The sequence below is a fragment of the Oratosquilla oratoria genome, chromosome 24 (assembly GCF_046742065.1).
Source record: "Oratosquilla oratoria isolate Oo_2021 chromosome 24, ASM4674206v1, whole genome shotgun sequence".
NCBI lineage: Eukaryota > Metazoa > Arthropoda > Malacostraca > Stomatopoda > Squillidae > Oratosquilla > Oratosquilla oratoria.
The window spans coordinates 1,572,791-1,598,798 of record NC_134800.1 but is presented as its reverse complement, the minus strand read 5'-3'; the positions used below and the strand labels follow the sequence as shown (position 1 = coordinate 1,598,798).

The 26,008-nt window shown below is 38.7% G+C and overlaps 1 protein-coding gene across 13 annotated transcripts in view; it reads left to right on the top strand.

The window, feature by feature from the left end:
• Positions 1-24,451, top strand: part of LOC143038370 (uncharacterized) — a 163,199-nt gene extending 138,748 nt beyond the window's left edge. For 7 of the 13 annotated variants that reach the window (XM_076207415.1, XM_076207416.1, XM_076207425.1 and 4 more), the window contains 18 exons: positions 4,108-4,262; positions 4,381-4,593; positions 4,769-4,906; positions 5,414-5,625; positions 6,397-6,563; positions 6,860-6,988; positions 7,228-7,500; positions 7,668-7,874; positions 8,436-8,591; positions 9,724-9,900; positions 10,111-10,221; positions 10,804-10,957; positions 11,158-11,225; positions 14,588-14,725; positions 16,049-16,240; positions 16,513-16,683; positions 21,466-21,495; positions 22,505-24,451. In XM_076207415.1, coding sequence (XP_076063530.1) covers positions 4,108-4,262; positions 4,381-4,593; positions 4,769-4,906; positions 5,414-5,625; positions 6,397-6,563; positions 6,860-6,988; positions 7,228-7,500; positions 7,668-7,874; positions 8,436-8,591; positions 9,724-9,900; positions 10,111-10,221; positions 10,804-10,957; positions 11,158-11,225; positions 14,588-14,725; positions 16,049-16,240; positions 16,513-16,683; positions 21,466-21,495; positions 22,505-23,025 — 3,212 coding nt within the window. In that variant the 3' untranslated portion in view covers positions 23,026-24,451. The remainder of the gene's footprint in view (positions 1-4,107; positions 4,263-4,380; positions 4,594-4,768; positions 4,907-5,413; positions 5,626-6,396; positions 6,564-6,859; positions 6,989-7,227; positions 7,501-7,667; positions 7,875-8,435; positions 8,592-9,723; positions 9,901-10,110; positions 10,222-10,803; positions 10,958-11,157; positions 11,226-14,587; positions 14,726-16,048; positions 16,241-16,512; positions 16,684-21,465; positions 21,496-22,504) is intronic. The other 6 variants (XM_076207421.1, XM_076207424.1, XM_076207420.1 and 3 more) reach the window with 6 other exon arrangements.
• The last annotated feature ends 1,557 nt before the right edge of the window (positions 24,452-26,008 follow it).

Genomic DNA, 26,008 nt, shown 5'->3' with positions numbered 1-26,008 from the left:
TTAGATTGTCATGACCATGAAAGTAGGAATTATCTATAGATTGTAGGTTTTTATAATCATGGAATTTATTGACACAATTTGGAAAAGGAAAGGCAGGAGTCTTGATCCAAGTTTAAGAACCCCCTAGGTATAAGCCCCAAAGAAAAAAAAAATCCCACACCCAATAAGAACCACACTAACGTGCCTGCATTCAGGGCACAATCCAGCGTTAAAACTGCACCAACACAGAATAGGCATGAGCATTGACTAGAACTGCTCTTGATGCAACCACCACACAAAGTTGACACAAAGTCCTCAAAGTCAAGGATCACCTTGACTTGAGAGGCACACAAACATTTGCTGCAGCCTCTACAAACATAGCACACCTGGTACACTACATAACAGAACACCCGCGCATACCAAAAAATATAACAACAACACTCAGATACCTATATCACACACAAATACTCTCTTCTCTTCACAACCACCAGACACCAGCTTCCAGAAGGATATCCATAATCATATCATTCACTGCTCCATCAACAAATGGAAAGACAATACATTGCTGCATGCCAGCCCCCCTGATATCCAACCCTCTGAATCCTCTCTCCCCTAAAAGGACAGAGTTCACCTGGCCAGACTGCGATGTGGCAACCATCCAGCCTTTCTAAGCTACCAGAAGAGGCTGGATGACAGTATTGCAGACAACTCCCCAGTGTGTAACACTTCACCCCATGCTGCATTGTACACAATCATGCATGCCAACAACACAATATACATTCTGTAAAGGATTTGTGGGAAAACACTTTTCCAACTGTGGCATTCCTCAGGGAGACAGGACTGCTCAGCAAGTCAGCCTTGGGAATGACACCAGCAGCAACAACAACAACCACCACCACCACCACGGAACTGCTTTGACAGACAGTCAAGGGAACAACAACAACCACCACCACACAGAGGACAAGGGAACAACAACAACCACCACCACCACCACACAGAGGACACAGAACACCTCATACTGCAGCATCCCATAGTAACAATCACTGGACAACAACACATATCTTCCTTGAGCCTTGAGTGACTTGTGGACCTGCCCAGAGACTGTTGCTGGTTACCTGGAGGGTGTTGGTCTTCGGCAAGAGAGACCAGCCTCAACAGATGGATTGATTTATTTATGTATGTAGAAGTTTTTGAGAATTGAAGTACCTTATGACCTCTCTGAGGAACTAGTCAAAATCCACTTTATAATTTTGTTCTCGGTATGTTTTACTGGGTGATGTTCTCTCTTCCTTTCCATTCAGAGCTATATTTGGATTTTTGTCTTGTCTTGATATTTTTTTTGCCATCTTTTTCTGTGCACCAGCCACCTTGCTTTGTTAAATTTTGCTCAGCCGTACAACCTTTTCATAATTTTTCCCCTTACCCTATTCTTCCGATCTGTCATGTTTCCTCATCACATGACACTCCTGTATGTAGCCTATCAGATTTTGAACATCAAAGTTGGTCATCATTGATACCCAGATGTCTGGTAGTGCCATCTCCATCCCGGTTTTGCCTGTGTGTAGCCCTGTATCAAATTCAACATTTTAATTTTGACTCGTCATACTCAGATGAACTTCTATGTTTGGTTTTACTATGATTATTGTTGTATCTAGAAAGCTCTTGGTCTACACCAATTCCACCACCAGTCACCAGAACTATAACAACAATGCTATAGTTGTCAGGTTGTCATGACAAAAGTATGACAGTACAAGTTTTTCATAAAAGAGAAAGCATCAGTGATGGTTTTAGATGTTATTATTGGAAGATCTTGGCAATAGTTTTGAAGACCTGTGAGAAGTTTACAGAATAGCCTTGTTTCAACATAAAAACTAGAGGCAGTGGATCTGTATCTGCCTCAAAATATAATCGGTTTATCCTCGTACAGTGGGTTGCCTCTCCAAAAATTTAATTGAAATGCAACAGCTTTGAGATATTAAAGTATTAATTTCGAGCAGTGCTTATTACACAATGGTTAAAATGTATATATCCTGAATTGGTATATAAGCTGTGAAGCCTTTCAGAATATAATAAACTTCTCTGTAGTGTCTGGGCTACACCTGCCGGAAATTTTACTGAAATTTGACAGTACCTGTATGAGGTATGTGGACATCCAAACCAATACACAGGTTCAGGTGATCACGTAACCAACGTCAGTGGTAGAAATGATTATATGTTTGACTCGGTAAAGAACACATTTTCTGTGGGACTGAATCACATTTTCATTATTTGATTCTGTCAATTAGGATAATGAAGTTTAAGTGACAGGATATCCTTGATGTGAGATACATTGTGTTGCTGAACATTACACTGTAAATTGAGCTAGACAAGACAGCCATTTTCATATTCCCCCAAATCAGCCCTTTCATCTCTGCCAGTTATCCATCCCCGTACCCTGCAAACCCTATTGGTAGCCTGTGCATCATGGATGGAAGAAAACAATAGCATTGTCATTTTATGCTCTTATTCCCTTCCCTTCCCCTTGCTCTCACCTTTGTGTCATTGTTGACTGATATGTGCCTTACATGGATGAATTATACTTGAGAAACACCTGCTGTGCACGACATGGATTTATCCCAAGCATAATCTGCCCTCTTAAGTGTTTGAGCATCATTGTTCCCTCTTTATGTAGCCTACTTATATTGAAGGAAATGGATGGTAGGCATTACACTCCTGCAAATGTGATCTCGCTGCTATATGAAATGGCCTAGTTGTATGGTGAACAATTCTTCAGGTACTGGTACAGAATCGCACCCACACGAGGCAGGGACATTACACCATAAACCTTTATGAATCAATCGTAGCACAACTTTGTAGGTAGCTTCCACCATATTATACCCCTGCTCACAACTTTCTCACTGCATCACACAGTACATACCTGTTCACCACACAGCTTTGTGTTTTTGTGTTCTGTACTCACCCTCTCTTGTGTCTATTCTTTCCTTGCTGTCAGAAATGCGGGGTAAGTGTGGATCCCACATGATAAGTGTGGTTCTTTCTGCTGAAGTGAGGTAAGCGACATGTGATTTAGTTTTCAGGTGATATATTTTTTTTCACATCACCCAGCTATTCCAGTGTTTCAAGGCAAAGTGTCAAGAGAAAAAAAAAAAAAAGAATGTGTCAATGAAGTTGATTCTTCCAAAAGTAACCCTATAAAAAGTCACAAACTATATGCCTATAAAACTTTTTTTTTTATTTTTTTTTTATTTTTTTTAAGAAAATAGTGGTTTCAGTTTGGATGAGTCAGATCTGGAAACTATCTCATTGCTTCACTTGTACTTTGGGAACAAGTTGAGGCACAGGTAGCTTTGTAACAACACTGACTACCTACTAAGTCCATTTGCTTTTTTTTTTTCCGCATGTTGCCTCACTTCAGCAGGGAGCACTACAAATGTGCTCCTCCTCTTCATTGTTCTCAGTACTTTTAGCATTACTGCTTGATTGTTTTTTTTTTTTCTTTTTTTTCTTCTTCTACTTTAGACTTCTACACTTATATATGATTTATGTAACGAGTTGACTGTTTTCTGAACTCAAAACAAAGCTCACGAGACATGGGTAATTTTTCATAAGTTTATTGATAGGTTTCTTCTATATGTGGAATTCAGTGGTGCATAGAATATTTAATACAGGTAATGATCTTCACATTACCATGATAAAGATATTCTTTTTTACGTGTTAAACATTATTTTCTCTTTCACAGTATATGTGGTTGTGGTTGTAGATGGCTTTGGGTTTTTACTAACATATCTTGTGTACAATACTTATTAATTTTATTTTCCAGTGACTGTTGCAATATCTGGTATTGCTTGGTATTACTGGCTCTTAAGGAATTGCCTTTTGTGAAAAAATAGCATGTTGCATGGCTTAAGCTTTAATATTCAACACTTTCCTCTAATCTGCATGTGTTTTACACTAACCAATATTTCATGTGTACTGTTTATTTTTGTGCTTAATTTATGAAAATGTCTGAAATTTGGAAGTCTTGTTTATCATGTAAATGTATCTGACACAGATGTAGGGTTCTTAATTAATGTGATAGATATAGCCAAGCATAGCTGAGTGTCATATCTCTGATCGTCTAACCTGCAGCGTGCCCTGAAGGCAAGTGGGGCATGGGATGTGTCCATGACTGCCCATGTTTGCATGAAGGCAAATGTGATCCACTCTATGGCAACTGCTCCTGTCATGCTGGGTGGATAGGTCCATACTGTGAAGAAAAATGCCAAGAGGGTTATTATGGAGTGGTAGGTATAAATATACAAGTAATAAATATAGATACATGTATATAATATATTCACAATATTTCATACAAAAACATCCTTGATGGAGATGGACTAAACAAGAGAGTATTTCTTGTGCTAGGATTGTAATGACCGTTGCCGGTGTCAAAATGGGGGCACGTGTGACCACGTATCCGGTGCCTGCAAGTGCCCCCCAGGGTGGATGGGACCGTTATGTGAAAAGTCCTGTCCAGAAGGAACTCATGGGGATGCGTGCAGCAATAAGTGCCAGTGTCAGAATGGCGGACACTGTGAACCAGTTAGTGGAAAGTGCAAGTGCCCTTCGGGATGGACAGTGAGTAGCACTCTCGTGTCTAAACTTAAAACTTTCTCCCTTTTGCTCTTGTCAGGGGTAATGCAATATGTAGAAAATATATATTTTCAATCTTTTTAAGGTTAAAATGAAAGATAGAATGATTATCCAAATTTATTGAGGAAGGTAGTGATTTTTTATATTTTTTCTTTCTTAGGGGGATGTGTGTGCAAACCCATGCCCTCAGGGAAGATGGGGCCAGAATTGCAGTGAGATATGTGATTGTTACAACTCTGCCACTTGTGATCATGTGACAGGGCGTTGTATATGTCCAGCAGGATATGTCGGAAATAAGGTTAGTTAACTTGACGTGCAGTTTCGTAGTATGAAGCAGATTAGACACTCTAAATTTTATAATTTTTTTTTGTTTCTGCCTGACAAACCACTTATAGAAAAGGAATTTAAATGCATACCACCCCATATGATTACACACACAATCAGCAAAGTGAAAAAAGGGGATAGTTCCATGTCAGTTTCCTAATGTACATACTGAGCCATGGAAAACACCCCACAAGACAACTCTCTCCCCTAACATCACTTCTCCTGACATTAATTGTTGAAATTATCCACTTGATGTATTGTATTTAATTTCTGATAACCAAATAAACAGTGTTTCTATCCTTGGGATTAATAATGTGCTTAGGAGGTAGAATCGTAGAAGTGGTACCTAATAGTGTTATACATGGTTAATATTATTATTATTATTATTATTATTATTTTGTTTTTTTATTATTGATTTTTTTTAATCATGTTAGTCATATCAATGCTCAGTAGTAATATTGTACCTTTTTATTTTTTCCAGTGCCAAGAAGAATGTCCTTTAGGCAGATACGGCATTAACTGCACCAGTGTATGCAATTGTAAAAATGGTGCAACGTGTTCTCATGTAAGTGGAAAATGTTTCTGTAGAGAAGGATGGCTTGGATCGGACTGTTCAGTGTCAGCTTGTCCTCCAGATCATTACGGTCGAGGTTGTTCCAATATATGCCCATGTCTCAAGGACAACACAGAAAGGTTTGGTTATTGAATGATTTTGTTAAAATAATGTTTAATTATATTTGTTAATTTAAGATAACAGTTGTTTTTATAAGTTTTTGTTTATATAACATTGTCTTTATCACATCAGTGACAATTAATAATTTCATAGATGTTTTTGTTGGTTCTCATCTTTGTAGTAGATATCTTGTATTCTAATTGCCGAGGCCATTATTGTAATCCTATGTCTTCCCTTATTTTTTTTTTCATAGACCACTTGTAATGTAAATTTCAGAACAAAATAAAACTTTTCCCAAATTTGCTAATGCTAATCCCATATGATATTTCTTTATATTATCATCATCTTTTCTCTTGGCTTGTGTACTTTCTTCCTCCAATCTTTACTCTGCAAGGGACCAACAGTGGGTACTTACAAGTGGTGGTCCTTCAAGATGGATATTAGAAAGAATTTTCAAAACCCACCAACACCTCCACATCCATTTGGAGTTACACCCCAAGAAAGTCCCACTGGGTCTCCAGACCTGACCCAAAATGTTGACTGTAATTCTTTCACCTCTTTGTAGAGGGATAAGAAAAACCTACTTCATCATCACTTAACTCATTTCTACCTTATTTCTTCGTAGTTTTAGTCTTATTTTTGTGGAATTTTTCATGTTATTTTTTTGGCATTTAGTGCTATAGGACAGTTGTTTGTGTACAATGATTTTTTGAATGGTTATTAAATTTATTTTGCTAATAAGGCATTTCTGAGTTACTTGGTACTGTAATTGGGATATTTTTTCTCTGCAGATGTCATCCGTGGTCAGGCCAGTGCCAGTGCAAGGCGGGATGGGCAGGAGAAACTTGCACGAGAGCCTGTCCATTTTATAGATACGGTGAAAAGTGTGCCAGTATTTGTACGTGTAAGAACGGAGCATTTTGTGACCCCAAAGATGGAAAATGCACTTGTGCCCCAGGTGAGACCTAGCTTGTTATAAGCTTGAGCATGGTTCCAGATCATGAATCATGTATTCAATAAAGAAAAGGAGTAGGCATACACTTAACCCTTATTTGCATATTTCATGTTTAAGAGACTTCATAATCAAAAAGTAGAATTTCATAAAAAAAAAAAAATTCTTTTAATATGGAGCCCTTTTAATCTTAAATCCCATAAATCAAAGTCCTTAAATTGAGGGTCAGGTGTATTCAGGACCCTTTAAAGTTTTTAAAAATGAAAAGAGAGTCTGAGTATCTTTACTTTATATTTACCCAGGTTACCAAGGAAATCAGTGTTCTGAACATTGTCCAAAAGGAAAATATGGAAAGAACTGTGAGCTTCACTGCCGTTGCCAGAATTCATTAGGATGTTCACATGAAACGGGGAAATGCATGTGTAAACCTGGTATGTCAAATATCAATGTCTTTTTGGTAATTAAAGTGAGACTGTACTTCACTCTGTCCAAATCTTTTTCCAGTGTTTGCTTATGTTGACTTGGCTACCTCCCTGGTAAAGGGGAAAAAAGCCTTTGTTATATAGGTAGACTTATTTTGTAAACAAGGGATCATATTGAACAAAATTTTGTGATATAACTATCAGTCAAACTAAGTGCATATCACTGGATTTCATGTCTTTGTTTTTAGGTTGGGAAGGATTACAGTGTACTTTGACGTGTCCAATGGGCAAGTATGGTCCAAATTGCACTGAAGAATGCAACTGTCTTAATAATGGTTCATGTGACCCAATAACGGGCGCATGTACATGCGGTCCTGGCCATTTTGGGGACCGTTGCGAGAAAACCTGTGATAAGGGCTTCCATGGCTTCCAGTGTCAGCACCATTGTGCATGTGTTGGGCATAATGTGGAAGGCTGTGATCCAGAGACAGGCTCATGTATATGTAAACCAGGATTTAGAGGCAAGTCATAAAGTCTAGTGTTGCAGTTTGTATAATTGCTGTTTAGAATATTATCATTATTCATTTGATTGATACTTTGATATAAAAGGTTACTGAACATTGTTATTATTATTTAGTTATTTATTTATTACTAACTAGTAAGTGTTTTGTTTTTACTTGTAATGAAGGTGTTAGTTGTGAATCCAGTTGTCCAAGAGGATATTATGGTGAAGAATGCAACAAGAAGTGTGACTGCAAGAATAACGGCTCTTGCTATTCAAAGACTGGGAAGTGTATATGTGAACGAGGATGGCATGGAGCTGACTGTAATACCCCATGCAGACCTGGGAAATATGGCATTAATTGCAATCAAGACTGCCCAAAGTGTGAATATGGTAGGTATTAAATGACTGTTTTTCATGGTCTGTTTAGATGAGTATGGAGGGAGCGTATGCTTTGATTTGTTCACTCCACTCCACTGGTGGCATAATTGGAAGTGTGCTCACCTCACATTCACTTAGTTATGGGTTTCAATCCTGCACTTCTCTCCGATTCCCAGCATTGACTGTTACCAGCCCTAACAATCCAAGCTTTGGCTTTAGCCACAGCTACTTGCCTCCTGGCAAAGGCTCCTCATTACCTATAAATGCAAATAATTCTTGTTTACCTGAGAGGAAATCACCATTACAAGAGATGATCCTCTATGTAAACTTAGCATTAAGTCTAGCCCCAAAGGGTTAGATATGATATCAATTAACTCAAGCAGGAAGGTAATCTATAGATTTTATTTGAGATAATGCTAGACATGTTTGTTCAAAAGAGGGAAAGACCTAGGCTCATCAGGGGTTAGTAAATATAAATATATAATGTGTGTGTGTGTGTGTGTGCGTATATATATATATATAATTTTTTTTTAATCTTTTATCTTTTATCTTTCAATCTCAATTTCTTTCTAGGCAATGGCACATGTCATCACCAAACAGGGGAATGCTACTGTAAGTCAGGATGGCGAGGAACCCGCTGTGATCGGACATGCCCCCCTGGCTATTGGGGTATCCAGTGTCAACATGAATGCAGTTGTCGTAATGGAGGAGAATGTAATCCTGAGACAGGTAAAGCCATTTGAAGGACAATAGTCACACAAGTCATAGTCACCCCATCTATACAATAATGCACCTTCATGAGTACCTTAAATTTGTACATGTGGATATGATCTCCAGACCTCTTGGATAATCTGTGGACCCCCAATGATCTGAAGACTAGTCATTGGGGGGCATATTCTATCAATCTGTTGCCCCTGGTCACTCTTGTAGAAGACCAACAGCCTCCTGGAAACTGTCAAGAGCCTCCAGGTGGGACTATAAATCACTTGGAGAAGCAATAAACATATTGAGTTGTTGTCTGAAGATAGTCAGAGTGGGGCATTTTGGGCCTGTTATGTTTTCTGCCTCTCCTTTATATGGGGGGACGGAGAGAGGGGGTCGCCGATTTAATGAAGCGGCCTTGCTGTGGATGTGCTGTGTCCTGAGACACTGCTTCTGACCCAGGGCAGTGGACAGGGTGCAGGGATGACCCGTCATCTAGGAGGTGCTAAGATGGGAGGGAGGGTGGAGGGGTGTGGAGTGTTTTCGGGGATGGAATGGGTGGGAATGATTTTATGCCTTGTCCTTTTTGGCTACCTCCCTGGTAAGGGGGAAAAAGCCTTGGTATATGTATGTATGTATGTTTTCTGCATGAGAGGACAGAGAAAGTGAACTGGCCTTACTGTGGATGTACTGTGTCTCACTGCATTGTATTTGACCTGTCATCCATGAGGAGCTGAGATGGGAGTGGTGGAGGGGGTGGTGGGAATAGGCATATGCCTCTGACTTAGCTACCTCCCTTATAAGGGGAAAAAGGCTCTTGGTATATACATACATATATCAAAGGCTTTTTCCCCCTACATGGGGGGGTAGCCAAAAAGAAAAAGGCATAGAAACCACTCCCACCCATTTCATTTCCCATATATTCCACTCCCCTCTGCCCTCCCCCCTCCCTCTCATCTTGGCACCTGCTGGATGACAGGTCATCCCTGCATCCTGTCCACTCCCCTGGGTCAGAAGCAGTGTCACAAGACATAGGACATCCACAGCAGTGTGCATTCTAAGTTATAGTCCTCAGACCATTACAAACGAGTCAACATTATCTTTCAAGTGCTACATATTTAACTTTCCTATGAATTTTGTTATTGTTGTTGTTTTCTAGGGGAATGTATATGTCTTCCTGGATGGCAAAGTAGAAACTGCACCCAGCCGTGCCCACAAGGATCATATGGCTACAACTGCCTCCAGTCGTGTCATTGTCAGAATCATGCTTCGTGTCGGGGAAATGATGGATTTTGTGAATGTAAACCAGGTTGGATGGGGCCTGGATGTACACAGAGTAAGTACAATTTCTTGTTTAATTTCAGTATTTTAGACAAATGTTCTACACATTCGTAGAATAAACTGTGAATCTCACATTTGGAATGAATATGCAATATATAGTTTGACAAGGTTTTAAAAAAGTATATGAAAAAAAATGAATAATGATATTTGTGTTGTATATTTGAAGAGCAGTGAACTAGTTAGTAAAAGAACATTTTTGTTTCAGCATGTCCTGAGGGCTATTTTGGAAGGCAATGTCTCAATCACTGTAAATGTACAAGTAACAATTCCATTTGTTACCCAGTTGAAGGATGTAAATGTCGGAATGGATTTGTAGGTAAGAAGTGATGTCCCCACGCACAACATCAAAGCTCTCCCCTATATCGATGACCTAACCATAATGACTGCTTTGAAACAACACAATGGTACTCAAAAACACACAAATATACTTCCTCAAGCTAAATTATGAGACAAAATAATGTCTTTATTTCTCTATAAGGAGGGTGGCCAAGTTGCCTACATCATGCATACATATATATACCAAAGGCTTTTTCCTCCTTACACGGGGGGTAGCCAAAAAGAAAAAGGCATAGAAACTACTCCCACCCATTTTAACTGTGTATGATGTAGGTATATATAGGAAATGCCTACATCATACACAGTTAAAACTCTTTTAACTTTCCCTCTTGTCTCGTTATCTTGTGTAAAGAGTCACCTCGTCTCCCTTCATACAGGCAAAATCCTAGAGCAGGAGCTGATTTACCTCCACTGGCTTGTCACATAGTATCCTCTTTCTATATACACTCAAAAGAACATATTAAAACTAATTGTATTTCTCAAACACACTCAAATGTATGAAGATATTATAAATTTAATGAAAATTTCTTAGAATGACTGTAATATTTGCTTCTGATTTCAGGTCCAGATTGCAATATAGCTATATCTGGCCCAATCACTCAGTCGTTCCCTCCCCCTGCAAAAAGTACACCAGAAAGAAGTAATGCAGGGCTGGTTGTCGGAGTTGTGTCCATCATTCTCATCACCGTTGTTGTTGCCATAATAATTTATTACAGGTATGCACCAAAGTTATAGCGATCATATCTCTTGCTTTATTTATTCACATATATATGAATGAATAATTGTAATTTCAGTATGAAAATTCTGCTGAAAATATTTGTATTCTGTATTTGTATATTTGTAAAATATACTCAAAATATTTGTAGTTGTTAATTATATTTTTAAATAATGAAACTGTCTTTTCTCATGACAATAGGCGGCGTTTAACAAGACTAAAACATGAACTGGCAGTTGTGCAGTTTACAGCCAACCCACAGACTTCAGGTAACTCACGACTTCACACAAGTTTCTGAAGTTGCACAGTAACATATTGATCTGAATCAGACTAGTTTCCAGTTGCCATTAGTAGTAGGTTGAATTACATGGTCCTGTAGGTTTATAGGTTCCTTTGTAGGAAATTGTGTTCGTAGTAGATGTAATAATTATTTTTGTACATAATTACTCTGTCACTAATCCTACAACATTAACTTGTAATTTTGGTATGTTATTAATGAAATTACAAACAATGTTACATTCTAGGAAAAGGAGAAAGTAAAATAGATATGCTTATAAGCAAAATGTATGCACAGAATGACAGAATTAGCATTGCTGTTTGCAGTGATATGTGCGTGTGTGTTTACCTAATTGTAATATACAGGAAAGGAACTATACCCATAGATTTCCACATCTTTTTCTCCATTGATCAAATTTAGCTTTAAGTTCATCTATGGACTTGAAATAAAGTGTGTCCTCTTTTAGGACAAAAATTCTGCCATCATGATTCCCATACGAGTGAAAATGAGACAAAAGTGAGATGGAATGATGAGACTATGAATCCTGCTCTCTGTGTTCATCCTAGGAGAAGTCAAGGCATGAGAGGGTCTGGGAGGAGAACTCTAACCAGAACCCTAAAATTTGGGGGGCTTTGAACAAGAGAGGAACGTTTGTTCAATAAGGGAGGGAGGAGGCAGGAGGTAGGGGTGAGTGGAGAATGGTTATGTATGAGTGATATTTTGATGCAACCCGAAGGGATTTCTCTCTGCCATGTAAGTGAAGTGGCCCTGCTGTGGATGCAATTCACATGTTGGACTTGTGATCAACAGCTATTACCCTCCAGGATGAGAGCTCAGAACTCGTATATGACTGATCTGTGGGTAATGTGACCTTTTACACGCACAACTCCTTGACCATGAGAGTTGGAGTGCTAACTCACAGTGCAGTGACCATGATATATCATCCCTGGGTGGGAATCGAACTCGGACTGCTGGATTAGCAGTTGTGAACGGTATCATTGTGCTGTGTCTTGCTGCATTGCTTCATACCCAGGCAGTGGGCAGGGAACAGGGATGACCCTTCCTGTACGAAGATCTGAGATAAGAAGGATGAAAGGGTGGTGGATGGGAGTGGAATAGGTGGGAGTGGGTGGATGCCTTTGACTTGGCTACCCCACTTATAAGGGGGAAGGAGCCCTTGGTGTATAGATAGATATAGAAGTGTGCGTGGCTGTAGTTCAGATGAGAGTAAAAGGGAAGAGCTTTGCAGTATGTTTGTGAGAAGGAAGATGAAAATGGCAGTCTTAAGTGAAACTAAGTTGAAAGGGAGAGGTGATTTTGAGTTTGGGAGTGTGGTGGGGAGAGTATTGGGAGTGATGAGGGGGTAAGGGAGGGAAGGAATGGCTCTACTGGTAAGTGATGAGGTAGGAAAACACATGGTGAATTGGAGGCAAGTGGCTTCGTGGTTAATGTGGGTGGAGGTGAAACTGTGATGGGAGACATGGAGTTTTGTGAGTGCATATGGGCCTGGTAGTTAGAAAAGTGAAGAGGAAAGGGAGTCTTTTTAGATGAGTGTATGGAGAGTTTTGGGTGGAATGTAAATGTAGTAGTGTTGGGAGATCTATATGCTAGAGTAGGGGATGAGTCAATAAATTGAGTAATAAGGAAATTTGGGGTGCCAAGAAAGAATCTTGGTAGAGAGACGATGTTGATGTTTAGAAAACTGAGTTTATGATAACAAACACCATGTTCAAAAAGAGAGCCAAGTATAAGTATATATGAGAAAGGGTGGTTGACAGGGATGGTTGGTAGGACATTAGTGGACAATGTAGTGGTATCAAAGGGAAGGATAGGAAGATTTCTGGATGCTCATGTTTTCAGGGGAGAGAGTAGGGGAGTGTTAGAAAAAAAATTTAGTAGAAGGGAAATTGAGAGTAGAAAAAAAAGTGGAGGAGGAAATGGGTGGGAGGTAAAGAAGTACTTATAGTTAACAAATTGAATGAGAAGGACAAGGAGAAGGAATACTAGAAAAAGCTGAGCAATGTATGGGAGGTGCTGAGGGAGAGAGGGGAGGTAAGAGTAAAAGAGGAATGGGTATGTTTCAAGGAGGAAGTGACAAAGTGCACAAAGATGGTGTGTGGGATGAGGAGGATGGAAAGGTAGTGAATGGTGAGATGAAGAGGTGACTGCAGTAGTAGAAGAGAAAAAGTGAGCACATGCTGATTTGTTGCAAGGTAAGACTAGGGAAGCTAATGAGAGGTACAAGAAAAATAGAGAAGGAAAATGGAAGGTGAGGGAGGCAAAGAGGAGACCAGATGTAAAATGGGGTAAGAGTATGACTGAAAATTGAGAAAAGAATAAACAGATGTTTACTTTTTACTCTCTTCCTTCCATATCTTCACCGTATATTCTTTAGTGTAGAGCCTTTAAATGCAAATTCTTATGCTTGCAAATTATTTTTCTAATTAATGGTTTCTATAATTGTATGTGGGTCTGCCTTCATTCAGTTTTGTTCAAAAACATTATCTCTCATGTTATTGTGCAGCTTAGGGGTGTAATGAACTTGTGTGGAATCAGAAATGCTTGATGAAAAAAAATTCTGTATGATCACTTCATAAAGAATGTTGATTTCAGTAAGGCAGTTGTAACTGTTGATTAGTATTTGCAACTTTGACACTTTTCCAGAAATTTTTAATCTTCTTTTGGATCAGTTTCCCCAATATTTATGGTTTTTCTTTTCTTTCAAATTTGGATTGAAAAGGGTCCAGACTGCTGTATTTCTGTAGATAATTATTATGTTCTGCACTCAACAGTTACGCAAAATGAAAAAAATGTCATGTCCTACAATATGTTTTCTAGTTTTCATGTGAAGTTTGTCACCCTTCCTGATCGTTTTTCAACTGCAGAAGTCGTTTTCTGGATGTGGTTCGGTTCAATACAAGGATTATTGGATATCATTTAGAAAATATTTTAGCCCCAATACTAAGTGTTAAGAAATAGTATTTGAATTAATTGTGAAGAATTGGAAATATTTTGAATTACTAGTGAATTATGTCTACTGATAGTTTACTTTATTAGCTCAGTTCTTGTACATTCTTTTTCGACCATTTGTCCTTTGTTCAAATTGGTATGACAAGTGAATGCACACAGGTTTTCATAGCTGAAAATCAGTTACTTAAGAATATTATCCCTTATATAATAATAATAATAAGTTTATTTGGCAATGAATCAATATACATGAAGTGCAGATAATGAAAAGAACACATAGTTCGAAATAGCAATTACAATTGCCGATCTCTCCCCATCCAGAACATCGACTTGTTTTCTATTTGTCCTTGTCTCTCACCTTTACCTCACATCCCTTACTTTCAGCAGAAGCCTCACAGTGTCAAATATTTTCTACTTCTGCTTTCTTTTTTAATGCACGCTTACCCAAAGTAGACAGACCCAAGAGCATGACGGAAGGCAAGGAGAACACAAAACTCCGAGGTAACAAGATCGCTGAAAAATCGGGTGAGCTTCCCTGTAGATTCCTGTAAATAACTGGACACAACACTCTGGATATTTAGTTTTAGGTCCAGTTGCTTATTTTTATTTGACCACATGTCCTTACATGTAATGATCACAGGGATCTTTTGAGCTTTTTTTCTTATAGGAAGCTGATATTTGTGTTTGGTGTGATTCATTTGCTATGAAAATACAGGTGTTAATGGTGTGGTGCACACATTTTTTCTTTCTTTTTGAACACATTTTGGGCTTGATCATTTGTGTGAACCAAGTATTTTCTCTTAAACACACACATTGGTGTTCAAAACTGTCCAGATATATCTTTTTCATTTTTACATACAAATATTTGTGAAACAATTTTGTACATTGATGTAGTTTACATGACTAGAAAAGATTTGGCTTAATGTTATTGTATGAGAACGGTCTCTCAGATTTTCTGTGCTCTAGTTCACCCTTCATGTATAAAGATTTTTATTTGTTTATTTATTTTGCATTGCCTTTGTATAGTTGTGGAATTGATTGAAGATAAGCAATGATATATGATGTATACCTCCCTTCATTAGGTTCCCCCATCACCAAAAAATGGAGTGCAGTTGCAGGTAGTGCCTTGCTGTTGCCATATTTGTGGGGTTTTGCAAATTACATCAATAGAGGAGGCTCTTTGAGACATTTTATTTCATTATATGAATAATTGCATCTCCTATTGATGTACATTGTATTTTCCCCCAAGAGCTTTACCTGTACCCTGCCTTTTATTCTCTTTTATGATATTGAAATATGACATTCCCTGTACATCATATTTGCCTCTTCTCTCATGTAACAGACATCTTTTGACCTTCTCAACTTTTAGCCAGTGATTGCTTCCAGCTTTTTATTCACATATTACATTCTTTTGTAATTGTATGGATGGAATAGGTTGAACCACAGTTTGGCTTTTGGCGTAGACTAGAGCAAACATGAAAAAATATTGTATACATTGAACATATATATCCACTTAGTTGTGTATATGAGAAACGTTTCTATTATTTCTACTTCATTCTTTTTTGGTGGCAACAGAAGCCTAACTTGAGCACAAACATTAGCACTTATAAATGCACTCTGCACACCCAGCATCCCAACACTGCCGCTTCACTCTTAGATGGCAGTCTTCAAGTGAATCTTGTACTTTTATGATCAACTTTCAGTCATGTGATCATGGCTTTTATTTGCATTCATTGTGGACAAATGAATTTGCACATTTTTCATTTCTTAGGATTCTTTTATATTTTTTAACTTTCATGATTGTTTTTAAGTTGGGATTTCTCAGACAATTAATTTTCTTGGTTTCAGATAAACACCACTTTGACAATCCTGTGTACGCATACCAATCCGTCAACAAACCTACGAGTCCTATGGTAGAAAATGGAGGCCTTAACAATGAAGTTACGATCAAGAACAATCTGTCTATCAAAGGAGATAAAAACAGAGAACGGGAAAAGTTTGGGACGTTTAGTTTTGATGATGATGGTGCCAGTAGTGTAGGTAAGGTGGTGTCTCCAACGAGCCTTGAAATTTGCACGAAATGATTGATCTTTGATATGTAGCACCCAGCAGGTGATTTTTCAGTCACATTTATACATTCTAAGCACAGCCTATCAACTTGCTTGTTGTGTAATTGCTTGATATGCTCAGTGTAAAGTAGTTCGATAACACAGACTAAGCGAGACTTTTCCTACATGACATGACAACATAGAAACGACACAGCTACATGTATGCACCTGATCCAGCGTGATGATATCTACTACCCATTTCAGGAGCTGTTGGAGGTCATTATGATGTCCCATCTGCTAAACTGAAGGCCTTGGAGGCTGACGCAACCAACCCCAACCTCAACATATATCACTCCATTGAAAGTTTGAAAGATAATCGTCTCTTTGATCATGTATATGATGAAATTAGACAGAAACCTCAAGTCAGAGAACCAGGTATAATATGCAGCTAAATGGGTTAGAATTATGTTTCTTAGGTAATGTTACTTTTATGTTACACAAAAGGAGGAATGGGGAAGGGAGGGTGGTGCAAAATAATGTGATAGTTTATGAGCAGAAAGGATCAAAATGTATTAGCTTTTGAGGTAGGTTAGATTAGTGGCTCATATTTGAACTTCTGAGTAGATCAAATTTGAGTAAGTTTGGGAAATTGAAGTGGGTTAGATACCTAGCAAGGATCATGATGTATGTTGGGCATACAGGACTTTAGCATCAGTCTAATTCCCCACCCTTGTGTAGACAAATCCCAATTGTACATCCTGCATAATTTCACTTAACTATACACACAGGCACAGACACACAGATACATGCACACATACACTCTCAACTGCTAATTCAGTGATCAGAGTTCAAGTCCTGCCTGAGGCTGAAAATTTCAGCATCGCTGCACTGCGAGCCGACACTCCTGTTCTGATGAGCAAGGAGTTGGGTGTGTGCATATGTGTGTGTAGGGGGGAGGGGTCACAGCATCACCCATAGAATGGGTCATTTATGAGCTCTTGAGCTCTCATCCAGGAGGGTAATAGCTGTTGATCACAAGTCCAACATGGGATCCAAGACTGGTGACTGCAGTGAATCTTGTGTGCGCACACACACATACACACACACACACATACAACACAATACAATACAATACAATACACATATACAATACAACTAGGTAAATACACACACTACTTGGAGAGTAGGAGATGAGACCATACAAGTATTGCTCCTTTCCTGTATACTACAATTAGGTAAACAAACATACACATGCACAGTGGAACCTCAGTTTTCTGAAATTTGATCATATGAAACTTGCAATCATCTATAGGGTTTTGCATTTCAGTTCAAAATGCAGTAATCAGAAAGAAATGATGGGGGGGAGATATTATCAGTTCGTTTGTTAAATTCTGGGATGGTTTGGGCACATGGAAAGAATGAGTGAAGAAATACTGAAAAATAGTGTGGAGAGCGGAGGGAGATGGAATGAACTTGAGGGGAAAACCAAGAATGGGATGGATGTGATGAATGTCTGTTGAGCAAGGAAGGGTTGTGAAAGGATGATAAATTAATGTGGTCTGAAAGGATATCTCCTTGTCTGTTCTGTAAAATCTGAAGTGGATGAGTGGTGAGGGTTGCTATATAGTAAAATAGGGGTGGTAAACCAGCTTTGGTTGTTAGTGCCTGTTGTGAGGTTGTACTATGTCTTGCTGCATTGCTTCTGACCTGAGCAGTGGGCAGGGGACAGGGACGGGCCTTCATCCAAGAGGAGCTAAGATCAAGAGGGGGAAACATATGGTGTTGGGTGTGGTATAGGTGAAGGGTATATGTATGTATGTATGTATGCTGTGGAGGCAGAGTCAAGGGAGGTTCTTAAAAATTGTTTGAAAAGGGTTATTAGTTTCTTTCTGTTGTCCAAAGTCAGTGCTTGTAATGGATCTAAATAGATTTGTTTCCTTAGTGCTTTTTGCTGTGAGGTTCTTGACGTGAGCTGAAAGTCATGAGTATCAAATGTGAAGCCTGGAACTTTTGGGTTCTTTTCCAAAGAAAGGGTTTGGCCATTTAGTTTTACTGTAGGGTGTTTGTATTTATGGTAATAGTGTGAGCTTTTTGGCTACCCCCCATGTAGGAGGAAAAAGCCTTTGGTATATGTATGTAATAGTGTGAGCATCGTCATTGTTGATTTCTGGAGTCAGGCTTCCATTCTGTTATTTTTTTTAGCCCTTTTTCTAGTTTTTTTCATGTAGACTGGTATTCTGAATTTGAAAAGAGCAAGGTTATCATCATTTATTCTTTTATCTATTTGGTATAGTTAGAGCTTCATGATTTTTTTTAAGTTAGCTAGTTAGAACACTTTGAGGCAGTTGACAGAATTCAGGAGTGGAGGCAGTTCATACATTGCCTTGGAAGTTTGTTGTGAGGAGCATAATGCATTAAGTCCCCCATAAGGAAATAGCATCCTGGCCTCCTCCTTTAAAGGTCAGATATCAACAGATATACCATTCGCTAAAAATCATCGTATTGCTCGAAAAAGTACTTTTTAAAAGCATACAAATAAAGTTTTTACCTATTACAGAGGAATTTATTCAGAAAATTCACTTTTAATTGCGCCTCGCATACCACTTTTCCGAAGTCTAGATATTCAGAATAACAATATTGTTTGTTTGGCAACTGTGACGTCACGAACGCAGAATTCCCCGAACCTTTCCCGAAGCGCACGGGCGGAATGTTTCGAATAGCAGACGACGCAATGAAATGAAGACAAAACTGTTTTTTGCCAAATTTGATAAGATGTAGATGGTGGAATTATATAGAATACTGTCAGTATGTTTTTTTATGTACATTAAACTGTAAATACAAAAAGTTATGGAAGTCTTGATATCTGACCTTTAAAGGTCAGATATCAAGACTTCCATAACTTTTTGTATTTACAGTTTAATGTACATAAAAAAACATACAGAGAGTATTCTATATAATTCCACCATCTACATCTTATCAAATTTGGCAAAAAACAGTTTTGTCTTCATTTCATTGCGTCGTCTGCTATTCGAAACATTCCGCCCGTGCGCTTCGGGAAAGGTTCGGGGAATTCCGCGTTCATGACGTCACAGTTGCCAAACAAACAATATTGTTATTCTGAATATCTAGACTTCGGAAAAGTGGTATGCGAGGCGCAATTAAAAGTGAATTTTCTGAATAAATTCCTCTGTAATAGGTAAAAACTTTATTTGTATGCTTTTAAAAAGTACTTTTTTGATTATTTTTAGTGAATGGTATATCTGTTGATATCTGACCTTTAAAGAGGAGTCTTTGATGTTAAACCAGATCAAATTGCATTATATCTGAACCTGAGTTACCTCTTGCTGGATATGCAGATTTGAAGTTTTAGATCTGATTTGATTCTCTTGGTGTTTTAATATTGTCTGACCTGGGCATTGGGTGGAAGACTGAAATGACCTTTCATTCACAAGGAGCTAAGATTAAAGGGAAACAATTGGGTGATGGATGGGAGTAGGAGAGATAGGTGTCGGTGCTTTCCTTGGCTGGCTTCCTCCCTCAGAAGGGGGAAGAACCTTTTGTTACGTGGATAGATATTACTGTTATAATGAGCCATATTGAAAATTAGGTTTAGCTCGGACTGAAACTATAACCAAGGTGGTTTGTTTACCAGAGACAGCTTTGCTTGGAGGAGGAATGATATTTAATGTAAACAAGTATTGAATCCTCATGGTGACATGATTTATTTACCATTAATCATAGTTTCTTTTATGGCATACTAACACGTTCCTTTTCCCATCAAATAACTAAGAATCGTAGAAATGTTTACAAAGTGGAGTACTTCCAAATTTCCTTTGTAAATGAATGTATCATTGGGGAAGAGTGTACTATACTCTTAAGGTTAAATTACTTGGGATTGGCAGGGTTTGTGGTGTGTGGAATTTCCTTTATTGAAAGTTTAGCAAAATTCTTAGTATGACTTCCACATATGTATACATTGATGCCAAATGCATGGGTGGCAGATATCATGGTATGCTTTAGTGTTATCTGGAGAATTTTAAAACTAGTATGATATATAATTGGACAACAAATGGGTGTTAGACGGGTGTTGGATATGGGAAGGGTGTATGCCTTGGGTGACCACCCACCATATAAGAGGGAAGGCACCTTTTGGTATATGCATGTATTATCAAATGTGAGTATAGGCCAAAGAAAAGTAGGGTAGACCCTTCTAGCGTGTGAGTAATTTACTGTTAACATTATATCAGTGTTTAGACATTCTGAGTGCTATGTTACTTTGCTAATGTAATTTTTTTTTTCTATATTTTGATGAAAAACTATATACAGCTACTTATATAGTACTTAGCCCAATTGAAGACAAACACCCAACTTTGCAGTACTTAGTCCAAGGGAATAAAAACACTTGGAAGCCTTTACATTGTTTTTGGTGTGTAGGTGATGACACAACAAGCAGCAGATTGGTGCAGTCCTTTTGGTCCCAGACAGGCCATTGAAACTGTGCTAATGTCTCCCAATAGAATTTCACTGTAGGAACCTGCAAATGTTAGTGAACAAATTCCACACCAGTGCTGAAATCTGCTTTACAAAGACTGGTAACATCAAGTACACACATGAACCACAAGTCTCCATAGAAAAAGCTGACTTACATCCTTTCTTGTACTTTATTCTCTTGCTGATTCCATTCTCATGCCTCTTTTTACTTGCTCCTGACCTGTAATGACTCAGTCACCTTCTATTTATACTTAAATTTCTTAGTTTTGGTATTGATTTGGTGGTTGCCTCCAAGTAGTGTATGTGGTTAAGTGTTTGGCCCCTTCATCCCCTTGCATGGCTGAGGTTCCCCATTAGGTTGTGTGTAGCTCCTCACCTCAGTCATTGTATCAAGTTTATTTATGTATTATTAGATCAGTTTGCTCTTAAGAATGATTTATTATGAAAGGAACAGAATAAGTTTGTGTTTGTGGCCTGAAAAGGTTTAAACAATTTTACTTCATCCCACAAGTTTTGTGGTGATGTAACATTTCATGACAAAAAAGAAAGAAAGAAAAAAAAGAATAATTTAAGCCTTCTTGAAGGATCTTTGTCTTTTCTCATAAGATTATCCAAGATTTTTCAACAGTTTCACAAAAAAAAGTGATCCATTGCCTAAGCTTTAACTTTATACAGATAAGTTTTTGTAATACACTTGTTCTTTTCTGCATCTCCTCGCCGTGACAGTTTTCACAATATTCAGAAGGAGCAGCACGTGTAAGTTTAAGCCATATTAGGAATGACGTCACAACGTAGTATCTAAAAGTGTGTAACTCAAATATATCTTCTGTTTGTATTCTCTTCCCTTCCCTTGCCCTGTATTTATCCTTATTTTCTAGCTTCTTTGGCGCTGACCTTTTTATCTTTCCATTGGATTCTCCTTGTAATATTTATTTGCGTGTATTCTGGTTTTGTAGCTGTTAAGAATGTAGCACATTTTTAGAATCATTCCTAAGTTCCTCTGATTTATTCAGCTATAATTTGTTTGACCCATTCTGAAGCTTGTAGACAGTTATTAGGTTAAGAGTAATTAGGTTAAGTGCATTTGTGTAGTAGATGTGTGATGACAGACAGACTTGCTTGGAAGTCAGCTTTTTTCATGAAATGGACAAAGTTGTAAGGAAGTGGAAAAATACAGAGCTTGGGTCGTCATAAGAGTATGTGTAATTATGGATGCATAATATGTACGGGCTTAGGCACTTAGAATAACCTATAACAGTGCAGCAACTTGGACCCACATCCTCCAGTTGTGTAACTTGGGACTAAATCCTACAGTACTGTGAAAGGCCAACTGCACTCTGGTACCTGTGCTTGTTCAGAATAGCGGAAGAGACAGTTGTTGCAGCTATATATATATTAATCTTTGTCCAGCGGATAAAGTCTACGTTAACGGGCTGTGGAAGGAATTTTGGTACTATTGATCAGAGTTGAAGTTTTCTATTAACTTGGAAAATGTGTAGAGCATAACTGTGTTATATTTTGAATCACCATCCAGTTTCACTCTTGAGAAAGTTAGTCTTTCTCTCTTTGTTTTGTCTTTTTTCCATTTATTTAAGAGTAATTTTATTTTCCCCTTTAACTATCCCATATGCATTTTGAGGATTTTAAAATAGTTTAGTATAGGTGTTGCCATACAGAAATGAAAGCATGCAATATGTTCAAAGATAATTCGAAGTAAAGCGTAGCAAATGGTTGAACTAACATGTTAACAATTACTTTTTTCTAGATTCAGAGTATGACCACCTGAACTACTCGCGTCCAGTCAACGACATCAAACCTCACTACTACCGCATGGCTTCAGCCCTGCGGAAGTCTCAGGACCTCATCGCTTCTCAGGATGATGAGAATGGAGGCCATTCGCCAGACTGTGCAGTGGTGCAGGCTAGAAAACGCCACTCGGCCTATTCGGCCTCGTCAAATGAACTTAACATTACTCACCCAGAAGTCATGCCAGATTACGACTATTATTCGCAACGTAGAAGGGCAAGTAGGAGATCTTTAGGTAATCTTGAGCCGGACAAACGGTCCAAGGTGAACAACCTAAGTGCGGAGGCAGCGGACGACGAATATGCTCGCCTCAAGGTGAATAACCTGGACGTGTCTTTGGATTCGGGCAAACGTGGTGCATATTGCAAATTCGATGAAAATGGCTTTAACGTAACTGGTATGACCAGTTTAGATGACTCTGATGTTAGTCATGACAGTGTGGGAGATTTACAAGGCTTCACAAGGGAGTTTGATGTTTAGTGGTACAATTGTTGTGTGGAGGAGGCCTTTGCAATCGAGGAACTGCTCACCATATCAGTGGTTCCTTCACGTTAGTATTGAAATCATTGTTGCAGAAACTGAACTGTACAGAGATTGAGTTTATTGTAGTTTATAATGTTCAAACTCGGTCCTGCAAATTGGACGTTTTATCCCAGCCTAGTTAGGCACCTACTACAGGTAGCAGGACAACAATTTTATAAGGTTTTATATGACATGTAAATGAATGTATTTGTGACAGTTTTACTACAAAGTTTAGAATTGATAGCCACTAGAGCAGCTGGGTAGCTGTGAGACTCCCCAAAGTCTCCGCGGAGACCAACAGCCCTGATTGTGGTCCACACTCACTCAACTGTTTGGTGACCATATCGTGGACACGTTCCCATGTCCTGGTTTTGTACAAATGCTGCCGTTCTTGTTACCAACCACGGGTTGTGATGGGAAACCATTTTGGTCCATTCGTTTATCTGTTGCACATGTAAATAGATGTAAATATTGACATGTTTATGAAGAATTTTATCTTGTGTAAGATTTTATAACAAGAGGAGGTCTGGTGGAATCCCAATTGCTTCCATTCCATGTTTTTTTTTTTTTCTTTTTTTCTTTTCTTTCTTTCTTTCTTTCTTTCTCTCTTTTTTTCTGATTCTACTAAGTTTACTGCAAGTTATGGTAAATTTGAGTTGTAGAGTACCAGCTGTATAAGTACTAATGGTACATAGTACCACCTGTACTAGTCCCAACTTTGCATAGTACCTGCTATATATAGCAGGTATTCGGATGAAAAGCAAGATTTCTTATTCAGCATTTATTCCTTTTTATACAATAAGAATATTTGTCTTTATAGCCTTTTGTATATATTTTAATTAGTTTATATTTTTAAGGTGTTTTTAGTCCCTTTGCCATGAGGATAAATTTGTAAAGCCAAGGTCCCACATTATGAAGCTTATTTTATATCATGTAATTTTAAATGAATAGCTTATATCATTGTGCACAAAATGCGTATTACTTTCCTCAAAGCTTCTGCACTGTAGACCAATTGGTTACAAAAGAAATGTGGAGCGTTCCCTACAGATGGCATATTCCAATAAAGACTGCAATCTTTCTTTAACCTTTATTTTGAAAATATAAGGTTTCAGTAAGAGAGGTCAAACTTTTAATAAAAGCAATCATAATGCTGTGCTGGGACATTTTTTCAACTTTAGAATTTGAGTTTAGTTAAATTAAAAAGGACTGTGATTTGTACTTTTGTGGACAAGTTGCAAGACAGGAAGCAGTGCCAAGACCTATAGAATTTATAGTTACTTAGTGTACAGCTTCACCAATACTCTTTGTAGCTCTTGATATGTTGTACTCCATACTTTCAAAAGCAATGTAAGCAAATAAATAAATCTGACTATTTTTGACAAAAGGGCTATTTATATTGACATGTTTCATAGAACCTGCACACACTTTAAAGATTATACACATTTGTTCCTTACAAAGAGCTTGGCACAAATAAACAAAATGTGCACTTCCTCCACCTTCCTTGAAGAACACCAATTGCGGTCTCCCCACCACTTACCAGTTCCTCTCCTGGATTCAGCTTCCTGGGAAGATTGCCATTAAGTATAAGGCAGTGATTGAGAAATGACAATATATTCAATAACTGGAAACTTCCCACTAATTACACGAGGTGGGGGTGTCGGGGGGGCAGTTTTCTTGCCAAGGTGCTTTGTGCCTGTCATGAATTTCATTTTGGGGTGCTGCAACTCTGCTTCATCTGCCCAGGAAGCGGATGGTGAGAGCTACGAGATGACACCATCCAAGGAGGACCAACTGGTGCTTCACCACTCGTGGTACTCAATGGGTTCCACTCTCACTTTGGGGTTAAAACTGACTTTGACTCACCATAGTGCTGAATGCCACTGACAAACAATGACTTGAAGAAAAATGACCCATACATACATATACCAAGGCTTTTTTCCCCCTTACAAGGTAGGTAGCCAAAAAGGAAAAGGCATAAAATCATTCCCACCCATTCCATCCCTGAATACACTCCACACCCCTCCACCCTCCCTCTTATCTTAGCACCTCCTAGATGACAGGTCATTCCTGCACCTTGTCCACTGCCCTGGGGCAGAGGCAGTCTCACAAGACACAGCACATCCACAGCAAAGCCGCTTCATTAAATCGGCAACCCCCTCTCCGTCCCCCCTTGCAGAAAAGAAGACAGGGAGAAATCCCTTCGGGCTGCATCAAATGTTTCTCACACATACTACCTCACCCCCCATCCCCCCACCCATTCCACCTCATGCATCACAGCATCATCTATATGATGACCCATAAAAGTATTAAAGAAAAAAGGACTTCATTTATGCAAAATCAAAACACTGCCTCAGGTCTCTCTTAAATGCAAAACTTCCTGCCAAATGTGGACCAAAGGAAATGGATCCCTAACGGTGGAACCAGAATGAAGAGCTCCATGTGACAAAATTGTCCCCATTAACCCTGGCTGGCACCACTAGTCCAATCCATACCATATTCAACACAATTGTGGGAATGATCCATATCCCACATCTATGAGAGCACATTGAGGAGCTCCTCGAAAAAAAAGAAAGAAAAAAAAAAAAAAAAAAAGAGGGAAGGAGCAAAGTCAAAAGGCAAGTACCCACTCCCATTCACTACTCTTCCCTCTCAGCTTCTCCTGGATGATGGGTCACCCATGTATCCCACCCACTGCCCTGGGTCAGAAGCAATGCAGCAAGACACACCACATCCACAGTAAGGCCAACTCAACTGATGACCCTGCCTCTTTGTCCCTTCATGCAGAAAAAGGGAAGACTGGGAGAAATCCCTTTGGACTGTCAAAATATCATTCATATGTAACCACTCCCTTGAATCACAGTATCATCTATACACAGCCACTCTCCACTCACCCCTATCTCCTGCCTACTCCCTTGCTTAACAAACATTCCCCTCTTGCTCA